At 55.0% G+C, this 21201-nt stretch overlaps 6 protein-coding genes across 6 annotated transcripts; 3 read left to right on the plus strand and 3 right to left on the minus strand.

Annotated features, from left to right (window-relative positions):
- Positions 1 to 197: 197 nt before the first annotated feature.
- On the plus strand, positions 198 to 4176 carry POSPLADRAFT_1139796 (hypothetical protein; the record flags this gene model as incomplete). Its single annotated transcript, XM_024485086.1, has 7 exons — positions 198 to 551; positions 613 to 823; positions 1014 to 1077; positions 1564 to 1675; positions 1727 to 2728; positions 2789 to 3874; positions 3931 to 4176. The coding sequence occupies 7 exons, from the start codon at positions 198 to 200 to the stop codon at positions 4174 to 4176; spliced, it is 3075 nt and encodes a 1024-aa protein (XP_024340253.1).
- Positions 4177 to 4771: 595 nt separating this feature from the next.
- Positions 4772 to 6458, minus strand: POSPLADRAFT_1045784 (hypothetical protein; the record flags this gene model as incomplete). Its single annotated transcript, XM_024478859.1, has 11 exons — positions 4772 to 4954; positions 5039 to 5138; positions 5162 to 5197; positions 5336 to 5402; positions 5452 to 5629; positions 5652 to 5670; positions 5694 to 5817; positions 5872 to 5901; positions 5950 to 6008; positions 6188 to 6338; positions 6416 to 6458. The coding sequence occupies 11 exons, from the start codon at positions 6456 to 6458 to the stop codon at positions 4772 to 4774; spliced, it is 990 nt and encodes a 329-aa protein (XP_024340254.1).
- Positions 6459 to 8376: 1918 nt separating this feature from the next.
- POSPLADRAFT_1180386 (hypothetical protein) lies at positions 8377 to 9156 on the plus strand. Its single transcript, XM_024488753.1, has 4 exons — positions 8377 to 8511; positions 8570 to 8657; positions 8715 to 8774; positions 8843 to 9156. The coding sequence occupies exons 1-4, from the start codon at positions 8474 to 8476 to the stop codon at positions 8996 to 8998; spliced, it is 342 nt and encodes a 113-aa protein (XP_024340255.1). The 5' UTR covers positions 8377 to 8473; the 3' UTR covers positions 8999 to 9156.
- Positions 9157 to 9445: 289 nt separating this feature from the next.
- POSPLADRAFT_1045786 (hypothetical protein) lies at positions 9446 to 11925 on the minus strand (the record flags this gene model as incomplete). The annotated part of the gene is made up of 3 exons (XM_024478860.1): positions 9446 to 10380; positions 10435 to 10996; positions 11620 to 11925. 3 exons carry the CDS (start codon positions 11923 to 11925, stop codon positions 9446 to 9448), a joined length of 1803 nt encoding a protein of 600 aa, XP_024340256.1.
- Positions 11926 to 14854: 2929 nt separating this feature from the next.
- Positions 14855 to 17842, plus strand: POSPLADRAFT_1180391 (hypothetical protein; the record flags this gene model as incomplete). The annotated part of the gene is made up of 5 exons (XM_024488754.1): positions 14855 to 15050; positions 15112 to 15125; positions 15773 to 15973; positions 16025 to 16825; positions 16881 to 17842. The coding sequence occupies 5 exons, from the start codon at positions 14855 to 14857 to the stop codon at positions 17538 to 17540; spliced, it is 1872 nt and encodes a 623-aa protein (XP_024340257.1). The 3' UTR covers positions 17541 to 17842.
- Positions 17843 to 18214: 372 nt separating this feature from the next.
- On the minus strand, positions 18215 to 20617 carry POSPLADRAFT_1138984 (hypothetical protein; the record flags this gene model as incomplete). The annotated part of the gene is made up of 7 exons (XM_024484978.1): positions 18215 to 18447; positions 18632 to 18803; positions 18842 to 19283; positions 19554 to 19681; positions 19776 to 19847; positions 19974 to 20180; positions 20522 to 20617. 7 exons carry the CDS (start codon positions 20615 to 20617, stop codon positions 18215 to 18217), a joined length of 1350 nt encoding a protein of 449 aa, XP_024340258.1.
- Positions 20618 to 21201: the final 584 nt, after the last annotated feature.

Consider the following 21201-nt stretch of genomic DNA (forward strand, 5'->3'; position numbering starts at 1 on the left):
GTAGCCGAAGTAGACAGTCTTTCTGCAAGTCGGGAATAGGATATGGAAGGAGTCTATAATCCGCGGTGGCCGAGGTCCTTGCGTACGAGGGATTTCAATCTCCGCCATCCCCTCCTTTGCATCCGTCCAGCTCCTTCCCAATCGTTCCCAAATCGTGTCAGTCGCAGTGGATGGACTAGAGCCGAGTCGACGTCTGGATGGCAGAGTATTATCGCGAACCTGCTCCCTTTCCCAGCGTTCCTTCTGGCCAACAACTCTATGGCGCGACCAGCGGTGAACTCCCCGCACATGCGGACGATGCTCAATTTGACGATGGACAGCCCCGACGATGCTCGGTGAGAGGATGCGGTGCACCTCTCCCAGCCGGATATACGCGCAAGATGTGCGAGACATGTCGCGGCCGCCATCGCACTTACGCGAGCACAAAGCGGGCCAAGCGCAAGATGGAGAAGGCGGCTTTGGGTTCGCAACAGGGCATTGTGGTCTGGATGCCCCCAGATGACACCGTGCAGACTGCAACAAGCACCCGTTCTTCACGTTCCAATGTTGCTGTAAGCTGCAAAGATACATATGAGATATTTCCGCACTCAAATGGCATTACTGACGCCTCAGTCCTCTGCCCGTCATGTCCACAATGACTCGGAGCCCTTCGACTTTTCTGCACCGATCTGGGACGAAAGTGCGATTGATCCTGCTCTCATTGAAGCAGGGTTCTCTCATGAGCCTCCTGATCCCGCCCTGATATCTAACGATTCGGAGCTCTCTCGCGCTCTTGTCCCAGCACTCCCGAATCCGATCCATGATCAACTAGGCGGAGATAACGGTAGGTGCTTGTGTTCACCTTCCTTCTTCCTGGGTATATGCACTTCAAAATGTCTCGATCATATCCGCTGGGTGTGCCTATAATCTCATCGGCTCACGAGACTATGCGGCATGATACTGCACAAATGCCTCTTTCAATCGGTGGTCAAGCCCCGATGAGATTGGTGACCTATGTTGGATACTGTGGCCAGAAAACACTGTTGAGCGGCTGGAGGAAAGGTTGTCAGATGAATATAGCATATCACTCATTGTCGTGTGTTCACAGAGCGCGCTTTTTCATCTGCTGTTTTTATCCATCATGGTACGTGCATTTATCTAGAATCGGATGCCTCACTCTGTGTCCAATCTGTAGTACGATGATTTCCTACTATGGCGCAGTTTTGTCATACACTGTGTATCATGGCTGCTTTCGCACGTTCACTGCAAGCAGCTCATGCAGCATTTGAGGTTCCCGGTGGTCTGTTTTGGAAAGTGCTGCGGACAAAAGTGCTATCGATTACCCCCGCTTTTTAAATGGAACTCCCCATAGTAGAGTGCCCTACTGACTGTCACAATTCATACAGAAGCTTCCCTAGCACCTGACTCCGAACGTTCGAATGAATTCGGCTCGACATCTCGTACCCCGGAGTTGGTGGATCCTGCGATGCCTCCTCGATATTGCTCTATCAAGGGTTGCCGAACTCTCGTCTCGGGCAGTTCCTTCTTCAAGATGTGTGAGCCTTGTAGAGATCGTTATCGTAGTTATGGTACGACAAAGCGTGCAAAGTGGAGGCGCGAGAAGGAGGTTGCGGTCACTGAGATGCAGAAAATGCAGGACGATGAAGACTTTCAGAGGGCCACCGCGGGGCTTCCGGTAAGCTAAGCTAAGCTATCTCGCGAGCTACATCTGATCACAATCACGCAGCCTCTCGTTCGTGGAAACCCCTTAGAATGGCGCGAATGGCGCGCGGATGGGACGCCTGCACCGGAGGCAATGCAGGCGTTACAAAACATCCCTCTCGCGCCTCGCATGTGCACTGTCTCGCACTGTCGTGAGATCCTCTCCGGCGATTACAAGTTTCTTCGCTGCGAGCGGCATCGTCTGCAGAACCGGTATCACAGCAAGCTCAAGCGCGTGCGAGACAAGGAAGTGAAGGCGCAAGCCTTTGACGGTTGGGCTGCCGCTGCGAGTGCCAATGCCCGCGCAATGTCCGTGGATAGTCACGACGGCATAGTCGAGCTGAGCGCTGCCACCTCGTCTGGAGAACACGATAATGGTCTTGATGCCGACGGCGAATATAGCGAGGAAGTACGCGAGGAGACCGAGGAGACCGAAGAGGGCAATGCCAGTTCGAACACGGCTGCAATCCTTTCTGGACTGTCCGGACCGCAGACCCCCTTTGGCGAGCCTAAGACCGGTGTTCCACCTGCTGCGCGAGGAACGCGACGTACCAACCACGTGTGCTCTATCAAGGCCTGCTACAACCTCCTTGCGCCCACCAACCCCTGGAAGATGTGCGATCTGTGCCGGGCGAAGGACCGTCAGGGACGCCGCGAGAAGGCATTGCGCGACAGCGGCCTCCTCCCGCCCCCCAGTAGGCCTCCTCGGACACCGAGAACGCTGAAGTCCAAAGCTTTGGAGGGCGAAGAGGGTGCTACGAAGCCCAAGAAGAAAAAGAAGAAGAAAAAGAAGGCGCAGGCAACCACAGAAGTTGTTGCGCAGGATAGTCCTATAGCATCGGGCGCCGGTGATCTACCGGAGGAAGCGGTAGACCAAAGACCCAGCCCTGAGGAGATGTCGCAACCTCCTTCAGATGCCGAAGTCCCACCAGAAAGTAGTGCTCCCTCCTCGGAGCCTGAACCTATCGAGCAGTTGACTACTGTACAGCCCGCACTTGTATTCATGGATCCCCTGCTAGCCGATTCGGTGAGGCTCCTTCGCCAGGTATACTATACTGTCGTCATCAGTACTCATATTCTATCTTAGGTGCCGCCACCATCATTTGACGAAGCCCCCTCAATTGTACAAGAACAAACTCCTCATGAAACTGGCCTTTCTCCGCCGGGCTCTGATCCTTTCTTCCTCATTTCTGCAGACCAGATAGCAAGTCTGGGGGCGGAAAGTGCGGCTACGGCGCCTACGAGTAAGAAGAGCTCACGGCGAAAGAAAGCAGCGGCTGCGTCGGCCAACACATCCGGCGATAGCACGAATTCGACACCTTCGGCTCCTGCTGAGGGCACCCAGCCACCTGAGTTGCTTCATCAAACGTCGCCGGTTCCTACTCCTCATGCCGCGTCGGAGCGCGTGCCCCAAGTCCTGGCCGAGCCTTCCCATCCGCCTTTACCACCGTCCGTTACCGTAACAGCTCCGCCCGCGTCAGCTGCTTCACCACTACCTATCCATCACGAGGTTCCGCCACCAGGGGCCCCCTCCATGCCATCATCGTATATGCCCTACTACATGCCTCCCTACTATAGCAGTCAGCCGTCGCCTTACCCGTATACGCCTTACCAATATGCCCGCCCTCCCTATGGACCTGGCCCCATGTATCAATCTCCGTATGGCCCATATGGCCAACCGTACCCTTATCCACCTCCCTATGGTCAGCCATACGCCCCGCCACCTCCCCCTTCTGGACCCCTGTACCAGGTGTCTGCCGACTTCGTGTCGCGAACAGAGTACACTGCCGCTTCGCAGACGTTCAACCAAACCCTGGCATCGTACGGTTCGAGCGCAAGCCCCTCAGCATCGACCTATTTCAGCGCATTCTCTGCAAAGACCGGCGAGCCTCACAATCGACCGACTTCTGTGGCAGCAGCCCCAAGGCGGAAGCGACATTTCGACCAGGACTCTGAAGCTTCGGCGTCTAATATCAACAAGCGCCAGGCAACTGCAGGAGAGCACCACATCGAGCACCCAGCTGCGCCTCAGCTGCCTCCTGCCGCTCCTGCTTCGTCTGCTCCCTCTGTGCCGTCTGTTACTCTTGCCACAACGAACGGGAACATCGCAGGTGAACCCGCTGCATCGCCGAGTATTCAAGAGACTCTGGCAGAACCCACTCCGGCCACAGCGGTAAGTCATTCATATGCCAAACTCTACAACTTTTTGACGACGTTCTTCACGTGCAGATATGTGGCAATAAATCTTGCCATCGCTCTCTTCCTGCGAATTATGCTGGCACCCTGTGTGCACGATGCAAGGAGCGGCTCAAGAAGAAACAGGCGAAGGTCAAGCAGCGCTTTAAGCTCGAACCTCGCAAGCTATTGGTAGGCAGAGGTATCAATCTCACGCATACACAGACTTTGGACCACGCAGGGCGTAATCAGGACGCTATATCATCTACACTAGAGCAAACGGCGGTAGCCGCCGCATAACGTGTGTGTTGTGGGGGTTTATCCTTTGGAATCTCATGCATCGTGTACGCTGATTCAGGACTACCTTGTTGTGCTTCTTACATATCTGCCTTTGATGCACCAAAAACTCTCCGATATAATTGTAATGGTCTCAATACTTGTATAATTCCTTGGCATTAAAAACCAACGCTTGTCTCTGGGGTAAGGCCTCAACGCAGTATGGTGGAGGAGTCCGCGCTTGACGAACACGTCGAAACACGTCAGAGTTAGTGTTCGTTGATCAACGCTCCGCGCACGGGCAACTCGAATGTCCCCCGCATCATCTTTGTGTCTACGAAATCTCGTGTATAGACCCTCGACCATCGTTCACCGTCGGGCGTGCCAGTTCGAATGCGTGTCGCGCATATAGTAATGACGCTGTCAGATACATAAGGCCATACAACATTCATTCTGCTTTTCATCTTAGCTAGCTTCGCCACCTACGTCCGACGAGCTCACCGAACGCACTGCGCCATAATCCTGCAGGGGTACCTACACGTTGTGTTTGAACGAGTCATACTGCAGAAAACCCCGGGGTGTTTACGCTAATTCTAGTAATTCTTGACACCCGTCTAAACTAGATTGCTTTTTGAAATACATACATGGGAGTCGCGGTGATTAAAGCCGGATGTTTTGCTAGAACATCGACCGAGCCGGAATGGTCACGCTTCGCATGTAGGTGACAGTTGGTCCTTGTGGGCTTCGGCGGAGACTCGTGAGGCAAAGCGGCAAATTCAATGGTTGCAACGCCGTAGCTACACTGCAGTAACATAAAATTGTCTCTGAGACATTAAGTCGTATCATCTGAGTCCGAGAGCCCATTGTCCATCCGGGGTTGAATTACATGAAGCTCGATATCGTTGTCGGACATCCTGTCCGACATGAAAGTCGACCGCGGAGTAAACTGCATAGTGTGTGCACTGCCGGCGGTCCAGATGCTGCGCCTGTAATGTGTAGTATGACGCACAGCGAGACGCCGCAGATTGAGGAGAACGTGAGAGCCCTGCGATAGGAGTGAGTAGCGCAACCCCAGGGTGCTAATGCTTTACATACTGCAAATGACATGACTGAAAGCTGCCAGCTGGTATGGAACGGAGTCAGGAGGATGATCCCTTCCGTACAGGGAGCATATCTGACGCACAAGAAACAAAGCCCGGCCAAGGGATTGTCGACTAGGTGGTATAGCAATGTGTTCGTTAGCATGATTACTGCTCGATAGTCAGCTTTTGTGCATGAGCACAGTCAAAAATCACGAACCGAAGATAATGGCATAGGCCCACGTTCCGTCACGTACAAGGACGAACAGAATGGAACCGCGCCCAAGGGCCGAATGGCTGATGCTGGTACAGAACTTGATGATTGTCAGAGCAAATAGCAGAGTTTCGAAGCTAAGAGATATGATCCTGAGCGCCGCAGGCATGAGTCCAGACCCGAGCTGAGATCACAAGATCACGCACCAGTAGGACGTGAAGACAACTGGTGTGGATGTTATCACGCACTGGGAGGTGAACGTCATTTTCGGTATGCTCAATGCGAGCACCGTGACCATGGCTGTGATTTCGCCGACATAGAGCACCGCGATAAGGGTGAGAATGGGTACATTGTGGTTGAACAAGGCATATACTAAACCAGCGCATCAATGGCAGTGCCAGCAGTCAGGGCAGTGATAGTACGCACTACGGACAATAAGGATAGCTTCAACAACGACTGTAAGACATTCATTAAAGGAGAGTTGGTAAATTATCCAGTCTTGACATTGAGCGGGTTTCCATGCGTGTCCCGCGTCCGAGGCCGCAATCATAGCTAGAATAGACCTATGACGCGCAAGATCTATGAGAATCACGCCAGAGGTGCTAGGCAGATACAAACCCTTGTACAAGATATGGTAGATGTCTCACAAAGGCGTACGCGTATTTTACCCAGATGCCTTGACCGCTTTAAGGAGATATGAAATGGCACAATGTCTCATGCAACGCGGTGTGCTATTGCTGACCTCCATATATATTCGACCTGCCACCATAAACCCGTGTGCGTCAAGGCAAGAATAAACTCTAGGCCGAAAGGGACGCATACCTCATCGGCAACATGCAGCACCGTGTCGTACACCAAGAAACAAGTGGCTCCTGCCGCGAATTTGAATGTCACTGATTAAAGGTGATTTGACCGAGTCCGAGTCGATTCAATGCAGAGACCTGATGATGTGAGGATGCAATCCGCTTACAGTTATTGTCGAAGGCATCGCTTTGCGCTGTCGCGCCGGGCATTGGCCGCTCACAACCAGGGAAAGCCTATCTCGAGCCAGATATCTGGATATCTGCGCCTTATATTAGTGCGCAGACACCTCTTCCACAGCGTTCCGATCGTACACATGGCGATGGATATCGCGCATGCAGGAAACGGCAGGCGCCTTAACGACTTCTAGATAGTGCCATAGCGTAATTGAACGGGAACTGCTGTACTCGGCGTCGGACCACATCGTGGTAGATAGCGCACGCGACTCGTTTCCCACTGGCTTCTTCGGATTTGAGCGGACGAGATGAGCTTCTGCCTCCAGATACAGTGCACCGTTGGACCAAACTTGGTCTCCGAAATCCATTGGCGATACCAACACCTGTCCACGTATGTAAGAAGCTCTGTGTCGCTCGATTCCTGATTACGGCATGACATTGGCTCCACGGTTCTCGGATGTCATGGTTTTCTGAGCAAGGACTGAGGCAAATGATAGAGTCCCAACTTGTCGTCGTAGTCTCAGTGTCGAGATGCCAAGAGAAGAGAAAACGCCACAGGGGCAGTAAACCGACTTGTACACCGATCAAGTCAACCGCTACCTGGATGATAATTTGCCATATCAACAAAACACTGCTGTGCGCTGCCACGGAGATTAAAAGGCTGGGAAGCTGTCAAAGCTCGATGTATGCCGCGCGTCCGGTTCTATATCACGACTAGACCGGGGCGTACTATCTCAAGGCAAAGGCAAGAAGCGACAGCACTGACTGTCTCGTAAGGCGCATCTACTGGAACCAAGATGACATTGAATGTTACAAGTCTGTCTCAGAATCAGGTGCGCGAGAAGTTCCAGTAACCATATGAATCAGACGAAGTGTCAACGCACCATGAACAGCATGAAATGAGATTCACGTAAGGGTAACCTCATTTCCGGCAGGGCGTTTAAATAGAAGGCTCGACTGTAGTTCATCCATGATCATTTGGTGCTTCATATCAATATGTGCATACTCATCTAGCACCGGATCTGCGATCTTCTTCGCCAATGTTTTTGGGAAAGCAGACCGCGCTCAGTTTATACGTGGGGAATCATGTGCTGGGTTGTGCTGCCATTTGGGACGATGTCGGTGCTAAGCTCTGATCGACCGGGACGGCACTGCATATTGCTTGTTGATATCTTTGCGTGCAACGGCATCAAGGCGTTTGTTCGACATGCACCTCAAAGATCCTGTTGGAGAGAACGAAACGACAACACCGGTTTTGACCTCAATGAGCGGCTTGCCAAGTGCACGTTGCGTAGCAAACACTTCCAGCAGTTGAGCTGTCGTCGGACAGAGTAGAGACACAACGTGCGATTGCAAGCCTGCACACCGGTTGGTAGTGATTACGCTGTGCACGAGAAGATCTTTACACCCATGCAACAGAACAAATCTTTGCGTTACACCGCGAAATGTATTCTGTACAATAAACATTGAGAAATGTCTGGGAAAGCGAAAACACGGACATCACAACCTCCGAGAAGGTACATGCCTTGGTTCGCTAAGTGAGATCTGCACTCGTCCCTCCTGTTCGACAATGTTCCCGCAGCAATTAGCACCCGCTCAGTGATACTCCAACCAGCCGGATTTCAGAAGGCTTCGACGTGCGCGAGCGAGGTTCAATCTTGCTCAGGGTGTTACTCTGAGTGTCCCGACTCACTAAAGCGCTTCACTGAAGTATTTTGGTACTCTTAGCGGCTGATGTAGTTACCCAGTGTGGACTGCACCAGAGACGTTTAGCAAACAAGACAATCGAAACAAAAGTGAACCTGATGTCAGCTGAGCAAGGACTTTGACGAGACCGAGGAGACGTGACATTGTGGTGTGACGGCCGAGGATCGAATCACACCGATCAATGTCACGAACGTCACCCGGGTAAGTCAGCGCACCAGCGGCGACAAGAGAGGCAAACGTTCTCGGACTCCTTCATCGGTGTCTTCGGTAGCCTGACCCTCAGTCTACCTCTCGTCCTACCTTCAACTGTAACCCAAAGACAGAGACTGCGTGTGTAGCCCACAATGGCCTCAGCATACTACGAGTTCTACCGCGGGTCTTCGTGAGTGCATGCGCTACGTTCGCAGTTGCATCCGAAGAACTAGCATACCGGGCTGCAGTATTGGAATGGCCCTTACAGACTCACTAGACGAGCTGATTACAAGCGGAGCAATAACGCCGCAGCTGGCTATGAAGGTTCTACAGCAGGTCCTGTGGCTCATTCTCTCGCGCCCATATAGTGGCTGACGCAGTGCCCCCTTCCAGTTTGACAAGTCCCTGGCGGATACCATGGTCAAAATGGTTAAGCAGAAGACTACGCTTAAGGTTCGTCCTCCGGTACCTGTTTGTACCTCTGCTCGTCCTGCTCATGCAGATCTCGCCCCTCTACGTAGGGCCATCTTCACACATACCGGTTGTGCGACGATGTGTGGACATTCATCGTCAAGAACCCTCAGTTCAAGATGGAATCGAATGATATCATTGGTGCTCCCAAGATAAAGATTGTGGCATGTAAGAATGGTGACGCGATCGAGGCGGGGAAGAAATGAGTTCTAATAGCCCATTATCCTTCATTTCCATTGGAGCTACTTCAACCGTTCTTCATCCACTTGTACCTTACGTTTGCTGTGCGCATTAGTCATGCTGTCCCCATTGTGTGTATCATAGGCAATCCCCGTTAGATGCAATCGAATTGCGTTATTTGTGTATCAGGTCACTCGTGTACGACAGTATACATGCAAGGGAAAGCGTTGTTTTCCAACAATAGCGCAAATGCAAATTACAATACCACCTTGTGGACCAGATACAATTAGGGGGTGAATCACAACATTGGACACGAACCCTCAAACCCAAAGACAGATTGTGTAATACACGATACAGATAGACCAGTGAACTAGAGAAACACTTATAGATAATGATAGCCAGGACTCCGTGGGGAGCTGCTACCAGACACGCATGAGTACGGCGGCGCTACGGAGCAGCCAGCAGACACACGCTCACCCCTCAAACGTGGGCTCCGTGCACACAACATCGTCGATCCGCTCCTTCAGCCATTTGAGCACGTCGGGGCCCAGCGCCGCGCAATCGTACAGCTCCAGATGCTTCAGGCGTGCAGGCCCCACATGCGCGAACGTGCTCAAGCTGCCGGCATCCGGGTTGCGCGCCTCAACCATCTGCACGAGCTTCTGCACGCCGTCCCCGTGCGAGTGGCACCCGCGTAGCGCAAGCGCCGTCAGGTTTGGACACACCCAATGGTCAGGTTGCCCCTGTCCGTCCTCGTCCTGCCCCGCGAGCACGCTCAGCAATGGCTCGAACGGCGCACTGCCGATCTGCAGCGTCCGCAGATGGTCGAGCTCTTGGAGGAAGTGCCATGACGTGACGCCCGTGCCCCCGCCGTAGTAAAACGCGCTGGTCGACGCGTACGCCAGCGAGAGACGCATCAATGGCGGATTGCCCGACCGCGTTAACAGCGTCGACACGACATCCTCGATCGGCTCACGCGCTTCGATGTCCAGCACAAGGCTGTCCAGCGCGGGCAGGCACAGCGCCTCGACCAGCGTCGATAGCAGGTAGTGCCCACTTAGCGTGAGCGACTTGAGCTCCGAGAGCGTAGTCAACGTGAGCGGGAGCACCGGCGGCGTCGGCGAGCCAAAGTGCAACGTGAGCGTCTCCATTTGCGGGCTCGCCGCGATCATGAACATGATCCGGTCTAGTGGAAGGTGCAATGTGGGTAGCGTGCGGATTGAAAGTGTGCGTAGATTGCGCAGCATGGGTGACGACCACTTGAACGGCACATGTTGCAGTGTCAGCGTGCGCAATTTCGATATGTTGCATAACGCATTCGCTGGCATAGACGGCAGCCATTTCCAGTCGCCGTAGAACGCCGGGTCTGCCGACGATACTTCGAACTCACGCAGCAGAGGCGCATCGCCTATATAGACTCGTCAAATATACCACGTCGTAAACAGTCGTCATAGGCACATACCTTCTATCGACTTCAGCGCCCCAATCGACGCGAACTGCTTGTCGAAACGAAACACAAAGCGCTCCCACCGGTGCATCTGCTCAACGAGGTAGAAGAACGCGATGTGCCCCCAGTGCATGTTCTTTTTTGACCGCTGATGCACACTCGCGCGCTCCGTGGACACCAACGGTGGCATGCCCCACAGGTCGTCCTGGGCGTGCGTCGCTGTCGCCGACAAGACGTTCGGCGCGTTCGTCACAAGTAGGCCTGCGCCCGCGGTCGCCTGAAGGGGGAAGATGTGGATCCCTGGCGTCTGTGGCACCTGTACATACGTCCCTGCGGCACCGAGCGAGGCATGTACCAAGGGCGGCGGCTGCGCCCATGTCCCGCCGAGGCCCCAGTCTGTAAGCGAGTGCGACGTGAGGGATGTCAGCCGCCGCCGGAACGTGGGCTCCACTCCTGCTGCGGTGATGGGCTGTGAGCGGAGGAAGATCTCGATGTCGAGGGACACCGTTGTCCCTGAGCGCTCAAGCCAGAGGCGGATCGTGTCTGGGGAGGCTGCTTGTGTGGTCACAAGGCGGATCTTGAATCATTTGGTCAGAATACGTTCGATAGCGCGAAGTAAGAAGGCATGGCCAAGTGGAGAATGGAGATCGTCGGTGCTCGAAGCCTCAAGGCGAACGCCCCTGATATGAAGATGACGACGAGGATGTCCATAGAACCTAATGCAGGGACTTCCGGAGATGGATACAAGTCATGAATTCGATCGCAAGCCGCATGCACAAGCACGTCAAGCACGGACATTGATCGAACCCTGAGATGAATGCATCTGCATCCTAAACCGCAACAGCGATGCTGTTTGTCCTCATCCACGTCTGTCGGGGATAATGAATATTCATTTGCATTCCATGACTCCAGTGGCAGATCTACTGGGGCATGGGGTTTGTAGCGCCCGTGTGCCTCTGTCTGAACGTGCCTCTGGGCTGGAAATGACGACCAATACCCTGGGACCGGTCAATGCAGATCGTCTCGCCCCTCAATGGCGGAACAGCAGCAACGGTCGACTGTTCTTCAACGACTCGCAGGTATTGCTGGGCTCGCTAGTCTTGCATAAAGCCACATTGAAGTTGGGGCACTCACCTTCGACCATAATGCGGGCATTGAAAGTACCAGCCTCCGCCACAGCGAGCAGACAGCTGAGAGGACCCATGCGCAGCAGGGATACTCCTCAAAGTTCAGCAAGAAGATGTGGCGAAGCAGCTCGTGGGGAAGGCGCTTGATCGGCGCAACATAGGCAAGGGTAGCTGAGACATCCTCCTCGAGGGCAGCACGCTCGGTCTCGAGCTCGCGAATAGCAGACCGCCGCTCTTTGACAATGCGCGCGAGCTCGTCCTCGGCGGCCTGGATCTGGGTGGATAGCGCTTGAACTGACTTGCGCTGGTGGACAAGCTGCCTACGGGCGTCGGCGAGCGTTGCCTGCGTTGGTGGCTCGGGTAGGTGGAAGTAGGACATGGAGAAACCAAATGGCACTGCCGGAAGAGGGAGTGATCTGGGGAAAGCGACAGTGGGCCTCGTGTGAGATTCGGCCCCTGTGCCGCCGTTAAGAGGGCTAGACCCACATGGTCAGGCCGGTCAATCTGAGATGGTTGCTACAACAGGTTTCTGCACTCACTTCGAGACTCGGTTGATGAATGGACGAATTCGCGTGCCAGTTCGCTGGGTGTTGCCAACTGCTAGGTTTGGCTCAAAATCTACTGTTCAGAAAGGAATAACACCATGGAGATCGCACCAGGCCTTCAATGTATGATCAGAGTTCTAGATGCGGGGTTAATGTTCAAGGACAATGGAGCAGCGGGGAGAAACGGGAACAAGCCACACTTCTACGTTACAGCTTCGCTCAAACGGCCATTCTAGCTCCGCCACTGTTCCGCTGCCAGCTCGACTCGGATTCGTGACACCAAATCTCATCTGCGGTGACATCTGAAACGTCCATTGAAAAGTGAGGTACATCCCGTGTGCGGCTGTGCGTAAATCAAGTGCGCTTCTGGTCTCATCTCCGACATAACAGGTCGGTGTATCTGGTGCAACCTTTTCAAGTCAATCAATTACATTAATGACACCCCAGTAAACGTCGGTAGCGATTTGAAAATCGCCTCCATAGCGCATACAGTCCACCCGTATGAAAAGCCTTGTCTCTCTTGACTAGTGGTAAGTGCTTGTCGCTCCGATCCGTCCGAGCATCCATGCTCGTGACGCCTATGTCTTCCTGTGCAGTGCTTCGAGGCAGCAGTCATTGTCATGGTGCGTCGCATCACCGTATTTTCGATAGACTTCCCGCATCATTTCAGTGGCACCAAGCAGGCAGGCAAATAATTTTCGGCGCTTTTTGAAGTATCCTGGACAAGTACTTTTTGTTCATGGAGCTCTCGTCTATCATTTCTTGGCAGACACCTGCAATGAACCAAGAACATATATGATCAGTTTTGAGTGTCTTGGCATTGCGAGACCTCCGTTAACGTCTCAAACGCATACATATGCGCAGGTAGTATCTTGAAACCAGCATGAATTTAGCGACCGAGGTGAGATCATGCTGGTCTCGAGGTCATATATTGACTTGCCTGCTGTAAATTTGGGCTACACCATGTCTCCTGTGCAGTTTGCGGAGGCTCGAGGGAATAACACGCGCTCTACGCTCAGCCAAGCCGCGGCTGCGATAATGCCGTAAAGAAGTGACCTCGAGCAGTGTTCGGTCGCTTCGGACGTATACACAGTATGTCCCTCGACCTGGCAACGTACACATTCATCACTGAGCCTTCATGACGGACTTCACGATACAGCGTTAGCTTATAGTCTTTCCTGTTCAGGACATCCTGCTTTTGTATTTGACTACCTAAACAGAGGGCTCCCTTGCAGAATTTCAGATATCCTACCTGACATGTTCTACTAGGTATACCCTCTCAGGATCGGGGGTCGTGTCATCTTGTGACTGAGGGCTGGCAGTGGACTAGATGCATCCAGCCTCAGACTACCCCGCGGCACATAGTATCTCGATCGGGACCGAGCCCCACTTGGAGAGCCCACTGCTCGGTAACTCGCCTTGGCGTATCTTCCCGCACCCGGAACCTATATGAAAACACTCTATATCACTGTGTCACCGGACCTCGTAGTTCCGAGAGTTGTGTTCGCGGTGCCCGCCCTCTTCGCCAGGCGGGCTGACTCACTCTGGACAATATGAAGCAGCGCGACTGCCGCCTTCACACGATTAGGAGCAGCCCTCACCGACGCGGATATGGCGCGCCACAGAGGCCCGCTCTAAGTCCGAAAGCAATGCAGTGAGTTCCTTCTCCAGTTCCCGCGGGAGGGCGAGCGCAGGCCGTAGCATCAAGTCATCAAAGGCAGACTGGCAGCCGCCATTGTGCGCGCCCGGGATCGCGCCTATGCGTCTCGGCAGTATTACCAGTGCGACCGGCAAGACGCGCTCAATTCACCTTCGGGTCCACACCCCACACTGCAATTAATTGCTCTTTGCCACTTCGGCCCACGATTAGCGGGGAGGTGGGCGAGGCCCACCGCGCCACTTTCGAAGGCGCGGTCGGATCTACATGACTCTGGTGCTTATCTCTGGTCGTATCTCTTCCTGTTGCCATGCATTCAAGTGTGCACGTCCTGGCACCTCGGCGCGCTGCTCGCAGTACTGGTATTTCGCTTCCTGTTCGCCTGTAGACGAGCGGTGCGACGGAATTGTCCGATATTGGAAGTTTGCCAAGGCCAAGCCCGCCCCTTGCCCACGGGGAAACGCCATTTTTGGTGCGCAGCGCCCTGATCTTGATCAAAGAATGCTGACAATTGCGTCGACGGCGCTGAGCGGCGCCTAACATAGTCAGGGCCGATGACGAACTTATATCCGAAAAGCCGAAGGATTGCACCAATTCGTCTTCGGTGCACGTTCGGTGGGGATGCAACTCTTGCGATGTGCGGAGACAGAGCGGCGGATTACCCTTGCCCTTGCCCTTGCCCTTGCGGCGTGCGGCGGTGTAGATAGAATCATGTATATATAGCCAAGAGCATGAAAGAAATAATTCAAAGTTGCGTGTTCGTAGCCGCGACACAGGAGGACATCATGCCCGCGCTCCTTCTATCACATGCGGCGGTTAGCGAACGTGAACACGCCGAGCGCGGTTTCCCCAAGAAACTCAAGTACGTGATTTCAATCAGAACCACCAGCCGACGGCTTCGAGCCTTATATCTACGCAGCCTCTACCGTTTGCACTCGACGAAATCCCCCGCGCACTGGCGAGTTTCTGGCAACAAAGCTCTGCGAATGAACACTGCAGCGTCAGCCACAGCTGGTATACCAGCCATGCACCGCGACAACCTCGCGCCCATAGCGCTTCCGAACATCCCAGTGGCGTCCTCGGAGACCTTTGCATTGCACACGCCTATGCAGCCCGACTTGTGTACGAAACCACCGCTTGTCTGGGACTGGGATATCGAGCACGCCGACCGCAAGGAGGAAGCGAAGGCGGATGCCGCCATTCATGGCCATCCGCCATTTCAGGTGGACCGTAAGCTCCTGAAGGACATTGTGCAGGAGAGGATGGGCACAGACGTCGTGCGGGTCAGGTTCCTGGGTGCAGGTGAGTGTCTCCATCGTTGAGGCGCAGTCCGAGGGGCTAACGTCGGCGGCTCGCTCGTTAGGGACATTCCACAAGGTGGGTCTCACTTTACTCGACTCGGACTAAGGACGTATCGATCATGAAGGCCTCGAGGCCTCGGTGTTACTTGAAGCCTGCTCTCGGAGGCAGATGGTCATCACAGTCATTCTTGCAGAGGGCTCGGTCCCGCTCTCAGTGTGAGAGCGATATGGAAGAACGCCGTTTCATCTCCGTCGTGTGGTCGTGATTAAACAACTGGGTTTGTTACCATTCCCCAATCAACTGCCTACACAAAGATATAGGCTACGCGAAATCTCGTCATTTGCTCTTCGGATCTCCCTGCGCGCCGCCGGTGTCTTGTCGGGCGCACTTTGTAAAGGGATGGCAGCGAAATGAATCGTCGGAATCCCATAGACTCGGATCATACAGTCGGAGAACAAGGGTCTAAAGGCGCTTCCTTTCTCATGGCATTTCACTGATTGGAGGAGACTTGACTTGTGCTGACGACAAGCATTGTCAAGCTTTACACGACTGCTGTAGAGCGGTTTGCTCTAGACCTGCGACTTACAGACCCGACAGTGGATGTATGTTTGCTGCGAGACATTCGTCTTCTCTCTGCCCATGTCTGATTAGGCCTGTGGCCCCACTCTGTGTGCCCATATGCAATTTACGTCGAGCACTGACCTGTTCAATCTCTATCTTAGGGTTACGCTATCACACTGTGCGATGGTCGTGAGGTAGTTGCTCGCGTCGCTCGCCGCTTCATGCCTCGCCTGAAGACCGAGTCGGAGATCGCGACCATGCAATACCTGCGAGAACACACGGACATCCCTGTGCCCACGGTCTACCACTACGACGCGAACCCATACAATCGCCTCGGCGGCGAGTACATCATCATGTCCAAGGTGTGCTCGCCCCCGTGTTTCCTGTATATCGCAGACTGATGCTCTACGTAGGCCCCCGGCGTCCCGCTAGCCAAGGTGTTCCAATCCATGCCGCACAACGAGCTGATCACGCTGATGGACAACATCGCGGCACTCATCGTCCCGCTCTTTGCACACCGCTTCCCGCGGATCGGCTCCCTCTATGTCGGACCGGACCCCGACCCAGTGCATGACTCTGCTGCGCCGACGCCGACAGTCGCCTCATATCAGCCTCAATTTGTGCGCCACGCGCTGTCGGCTTCCGCCCGCGCGTCGACCTCCACCCAGTTCCACGTCGGGCCCATCGTGTCGTGGCCGTTCTTCGGCTCGCACCGCGGGGACCTCACCCACCCGAAGGAGATCGATCGCGGTCCGTGGCGGACGACTCACGCGTACCTGCATGCATGTGCACAGCGCGAGGTGCGCGGCGTGGTGCTCGAGAATGAGGGCAAGGCGGCCCCGCACCGGCTGCACCTGGACCCGGGCGAGATCGCAGCGTCGCGGCACCACCATGTGGAGGCGCTGGCGGGCGACGAGAGCGACACGAGCGATGAGTGGGATTGGGAGGAGAGCGAGGGCGAGTGGGAGGGTCCGGGCGACTCGATGTACCGCGACTACCGGCGGATGCAGCGGACGACGTTCCTCGTCGCGCACCTGCGCGAGCGCGAGGAGAAGGTACGCCACGAGATGGAGCGGTTCGTGCACATGATGGAGCGGCTCACCGTCGTGAGCCACGAGGAGGGTGTGGCGGGCGGTGGGGAGGAATTCGGGCTTGATTGCCACGATCTGAGCTTGGAGAACGTGTTCGTGGACGAGCACGACAACTCGAAGATTGTAAGTGTTACCTTGGTGTGTTGTCTATTGGCTACTGATGAGGTGCCTGTCACAGACATGCATCATTGACTGGGAAGCTACCACGACGCGCCCACTGTGGGCATGCGCGCATGTTCCGACCTTCCTGCAGTCGAGCCCGTTCACTGCGAAGATCTTCCGGGCCACAGTTGAGAGGATGGCGCGGCACCCGTGCGAGACCCCGGTCAACGGCACGAAGGTGGACCTAGCCGCCGTCGCTGCTGAGTGGCTGTACCATGAAGTGCACGGCACGCGGTTACGCATGGCGCACCGGTGCATCGAGTGGGATGGGTGGGAGGAGGGGCTCGTTCCCAGCATCCTGGGTCCTGAGGAAGAGGAGGAGGACTGGTTCAAGAGCTGGGAAGACACCACGGTGGACGAGCACACGCCCGTGGGCAGCGCGACGCCGAGCTCGCGCACGTCTGGGTCGCCGACGCTCACCGATTCGGCGAGCGACAACGAGAAGCTGCCGAAGGTCGAGAACCCCGCACGCGCGAAGGGCCTGCCGAAGAAGGTCGTTGCGGTTGAGAAGGAGAAGGAGAAGCTGCTGAATGCGACGGGCGACATTTGTGGCGGGCGCGGTGGCGAGCTGGGCCGCCGGCTCGAGGCATGGCTATACGTGAACGGCGACGGAGATGGACGCGTAGGACTGGAGAAGCGGTGGGAGGGCGATGAAGATGAGTCCGGCGCGGGCTAAATGTGGCAACTTCTCGCGCGGGGTCGCAGGCGTTGGTGTACGATGATAAGGAGTTGTGGTCGGTGCGCATTATTATTTCGGACTCATGCATTCATCGGTTCGTGCTCTACAGCTTCTCAGTGACATATAGATGTGCACAATGGACCTGGATATGAAATCCTATGCATCCTGCTATTATATGTACGCAGCCAATTACGTCGTAATGACCTTAACGTGTATGCATCCCCGTTGTAATTATGTAGCGTCCTGTAGTTAGTCATGATCTCGTCCATGGGTCTCAATGTATATCATCGTCAACGTTGATCTTGGTTCACGTACATACTTGCTCAGCCCCGATGAGATGAAGCATGCGTGCGTATCGCAAGCTAGGGTTCTGCAAGAACCGCCTCACTCGGATGCAATTCGGGTCCTTGCATGATCTCGCTGAATAGACTCGCGGGAGAAGGACAGCATACAGGCTGTATGGAGCAGCAGCCGGTTGAGATGTCAAGATGCATCATTGCTAACAAGGAACATGCGCCGCCATGAGTCTCCGGTACAGCTCAAACACGCCGTAACGTGGACTGCAATCCACTGCCACGAACGAGGCAGTACTGTTCCAAGATTATTTTGAGAACACTGAACAATGCACCCATGCCAGACGAAAATGGAAGTTGTTGTCCGAATACATGATTTCACGACGTCGTCATATCGACATCGCCGTCCGTCGTCGGAGGGAGCTCCCTGCCCTTTCCCTTGTCGTGCGGCAGTGGCGGCAATGGTGCCTCGGGCACATCCCAGGCGTCTAGGTCGCTGAGGCTGTAGAGGTCTTCAGGCCGAAGATCCTCCAGTAACGCTGCTTCTTCTGCGTATGCTGCAAGCTCCTCTTCGTCGAGGTCCTCAGGCGTGGTGCTGATCGGTGGCGGGTCTGCGCGGCGAAAGCGAAGAGCACCCGGTCAGCCTTCACCGACCGACGGAAGCGGAAAGAAGCAGGGCATTGCACCCGTCTATCCCCAAGCGATAAGACGTTACATCCCGGCACAATTGGTGGGGAGCGGTCATCTTATCGGCTGGGCACGACACAAGGCCAGCGGAGATGGAACAGAACGCACCGAGCGGACCCTGCTCCCACTCATTGATGTCCTCCATGTCGGGGTCGAACGAGGAACCGACGTCGTACGCGTACGAGAGCCGATATTGGTGCTGCTGCTTCCGCCGCCCGTTCGCAATCAGCCGACGAAAGAGCTGCGTACGCCGCCGCCGCCAGTCAGTGCCAGTGCCACGCTGTTGGGAATTGTTGGGAATGAAAGAGTGGCAAGTACCTCGTCATTGATCACCGCCTCGTCGTCCTCCTCCTCATCGTCGTCGTCGTCTTCCATGATATCATCGTCCCCGTCGCTGCTTGCCTCGCTCCGGGCGTGGCGCCTGCCCGCGATCTTGCGCTCTCTGTCACGAAGAGCGCGCTCTAAACACCGTGCGCGCAAGCGCTCCCGCAGGACAGTCTTACGGGGTGCCTCCTCTGCCTTGGCGGGCGTGTCATCTGGGCCGAAACGCGGGGCGGACAGGTCACCCAGTGTGACGCGGCGTCGCGTGCGTGTGGCAGTGGGCGAACTTAGAGCATGACTCTTGTATTGTGAACGCCGTCGTGCAGATGCTTCGGCTCCTGGGGACGATGTCGGCGAAGAGGGTATGGAAGACGCAAGGGGAGAGGAGTTCTGGGGCTGGTGAGCGTAGCCGGCGTGCCGTGAGGGCCTCGAAGGCGTACTGGGCGACGGGAACAAAAGAGTATGCTGAAACATTATTGGTATGTGCTCCAGTCGAGTTGCGCGGCCGGCAGGACTGTATGTCTGCGTATGGCTGAAAGGGTCTTTGGGGGTGGGAAGTCACAACAAACGCGGGTCACGCGTCGAGGCAATTACATACGCGTTATTTACGAATGTTTGTCCGAGCGTCGCCATCGCGTCGACGCAGCGAATGCCATACATCAAGGCTGTATCCGGTCTTCCTCCTCGCTGTGACGAAAGATCTACTGACGACAGTTTCGAGACTGCGCTGTCATGAACGAAGGTTCTGGTGCATGCACATTTCCTGGCAGCATTTGAGATAGCGACGGCGTTGGCACCAGGGCAGTGGCCTTTGCGGCTTATCTTCTGCTTCATGCCCTGTGCCAGCCACTAGCGTCGAGCAGATGGGGATATACCGCACATCTTCTCAACATGTCCTACGCTGTCCGCGAATGTGACCTCTCGGGCACACCAAACTTGGCATGTTCAATTCCTCCTTTTGATTCCGCGCGATACTCAATGGGCCTGTCCACCACACGCGATGCTGGTGATGGCACGGGTAGATTCTTCAACAAGGGATAGATGCGATGTTACGTGGAGCGGTCGGAGCAGTGCATCAGCAAGTAGGCATCTCAAGTTCCCCGCATTCCGAGCAATGTCGGACGCTAACGATGTTCCACGTGAAGTTTGCCGGACGGGTATCATCTAGTGGCCGCGCCTTGCGGCAATTACGCGCAACGCAGTGTTTGATATCGATAAACTGTGAGTGCACTAGTATCGACTTGAGGAGCAACTCCTTGAGTTTGCAGCTGGGCACGCAGATGTGGACGCAGAGATCCTTCGCGATGGTGTGCGATTTGATCGCCGGCGAGTCGGTCTATGACCTTAGGCTTTCTTGTTGTCCCACTTGCGATGACGGACCTGGCGCACACTTTTCGAGCAGCCTCATTTGCCGGCCTTCGACTCGTCTTGCTTCTTTTCCGACCTCGTCTCGCTTCCCATCCGACTCGCCGTGGAGCCGGTCATTCAAGTTGGCCCATGAATATTGTCAGTTACCCTTTAGAAGCCGGCGGATATCGTCTGCAAATGACGTCTTTTGAGCTAAAATGAAAGCATGCGGTCAGGGAGGAAAATTCAGCGCGGTACGTTAGCGCTTCAATCTCCGTGTGTCTTGAACATCCCAAACCCGACTCATCGGAAGCTGATAATTTTACATACCATTACTACCGCAAACGCCTTCATGTCTGACTTGAGCGGAGCCCGAGGTCGTGAAAGATACGAATAAACCTCGGTGTTGTCGCCCGACTGGGTCATTGCGGTAGAAATCCGGCATCGAGTGCCTTCCTGGGCCGCGGTACCTGGTCAGGCGCCTCGGCTATTCCAGCTGTCAGAATTCCCGCGGAAGCGATTGCTATCCGCCACCACCGCCACTGATCATGATGAGCTATTAGCACAACACGATGGTAGCCTAGTATTATTTTAACAGCTATACACCTGCTCACATCACGCGTACATCGACTAGAACTGTCGTACCCACGCGTAGACAGCCAATCTGCTTCAGGGCTGTCATGATGCGGTCCTAGACCGCTGTTCGTCTGCCTAATTTTGCGCTCTCCTCACGGAACCGCTGGACCCTGGGAAGGTGATGGGACGCTCGAATTAACGTAAGGAGGAGCAGACTAGCTCATTGTGGCTAGTCTTCCCCCGAAGTAAAGCGCGCAACATCGCCATCATTTTCTCCGTCCTCTGCGGCGTGTCGCCCCTCGGCCACTAACCTGTACACGATGCATGGGGCGTCACGATCAACGTTGCGGTTTTGACTATCAGCCGCCTTTTGACCATGTATTTATACAGATCGAATATCCCGTCCACCGCCAAGCAGGCGCCCCTGATCCTTG

This window comes from Postia placenta, assembly GCF_002117355.1.
Source record: "Postia placenta MAD-698-R-SB12 unplaced genomic scaffold POSPLAscaffold_5, whole genome shotgun sequence".
NCBI lineage: Eukaryota > Fungi > Basidiomycota > Agaricomycetes > Polyporales > Adustoporiaceae > Rhodonia > Rhodonia placenta.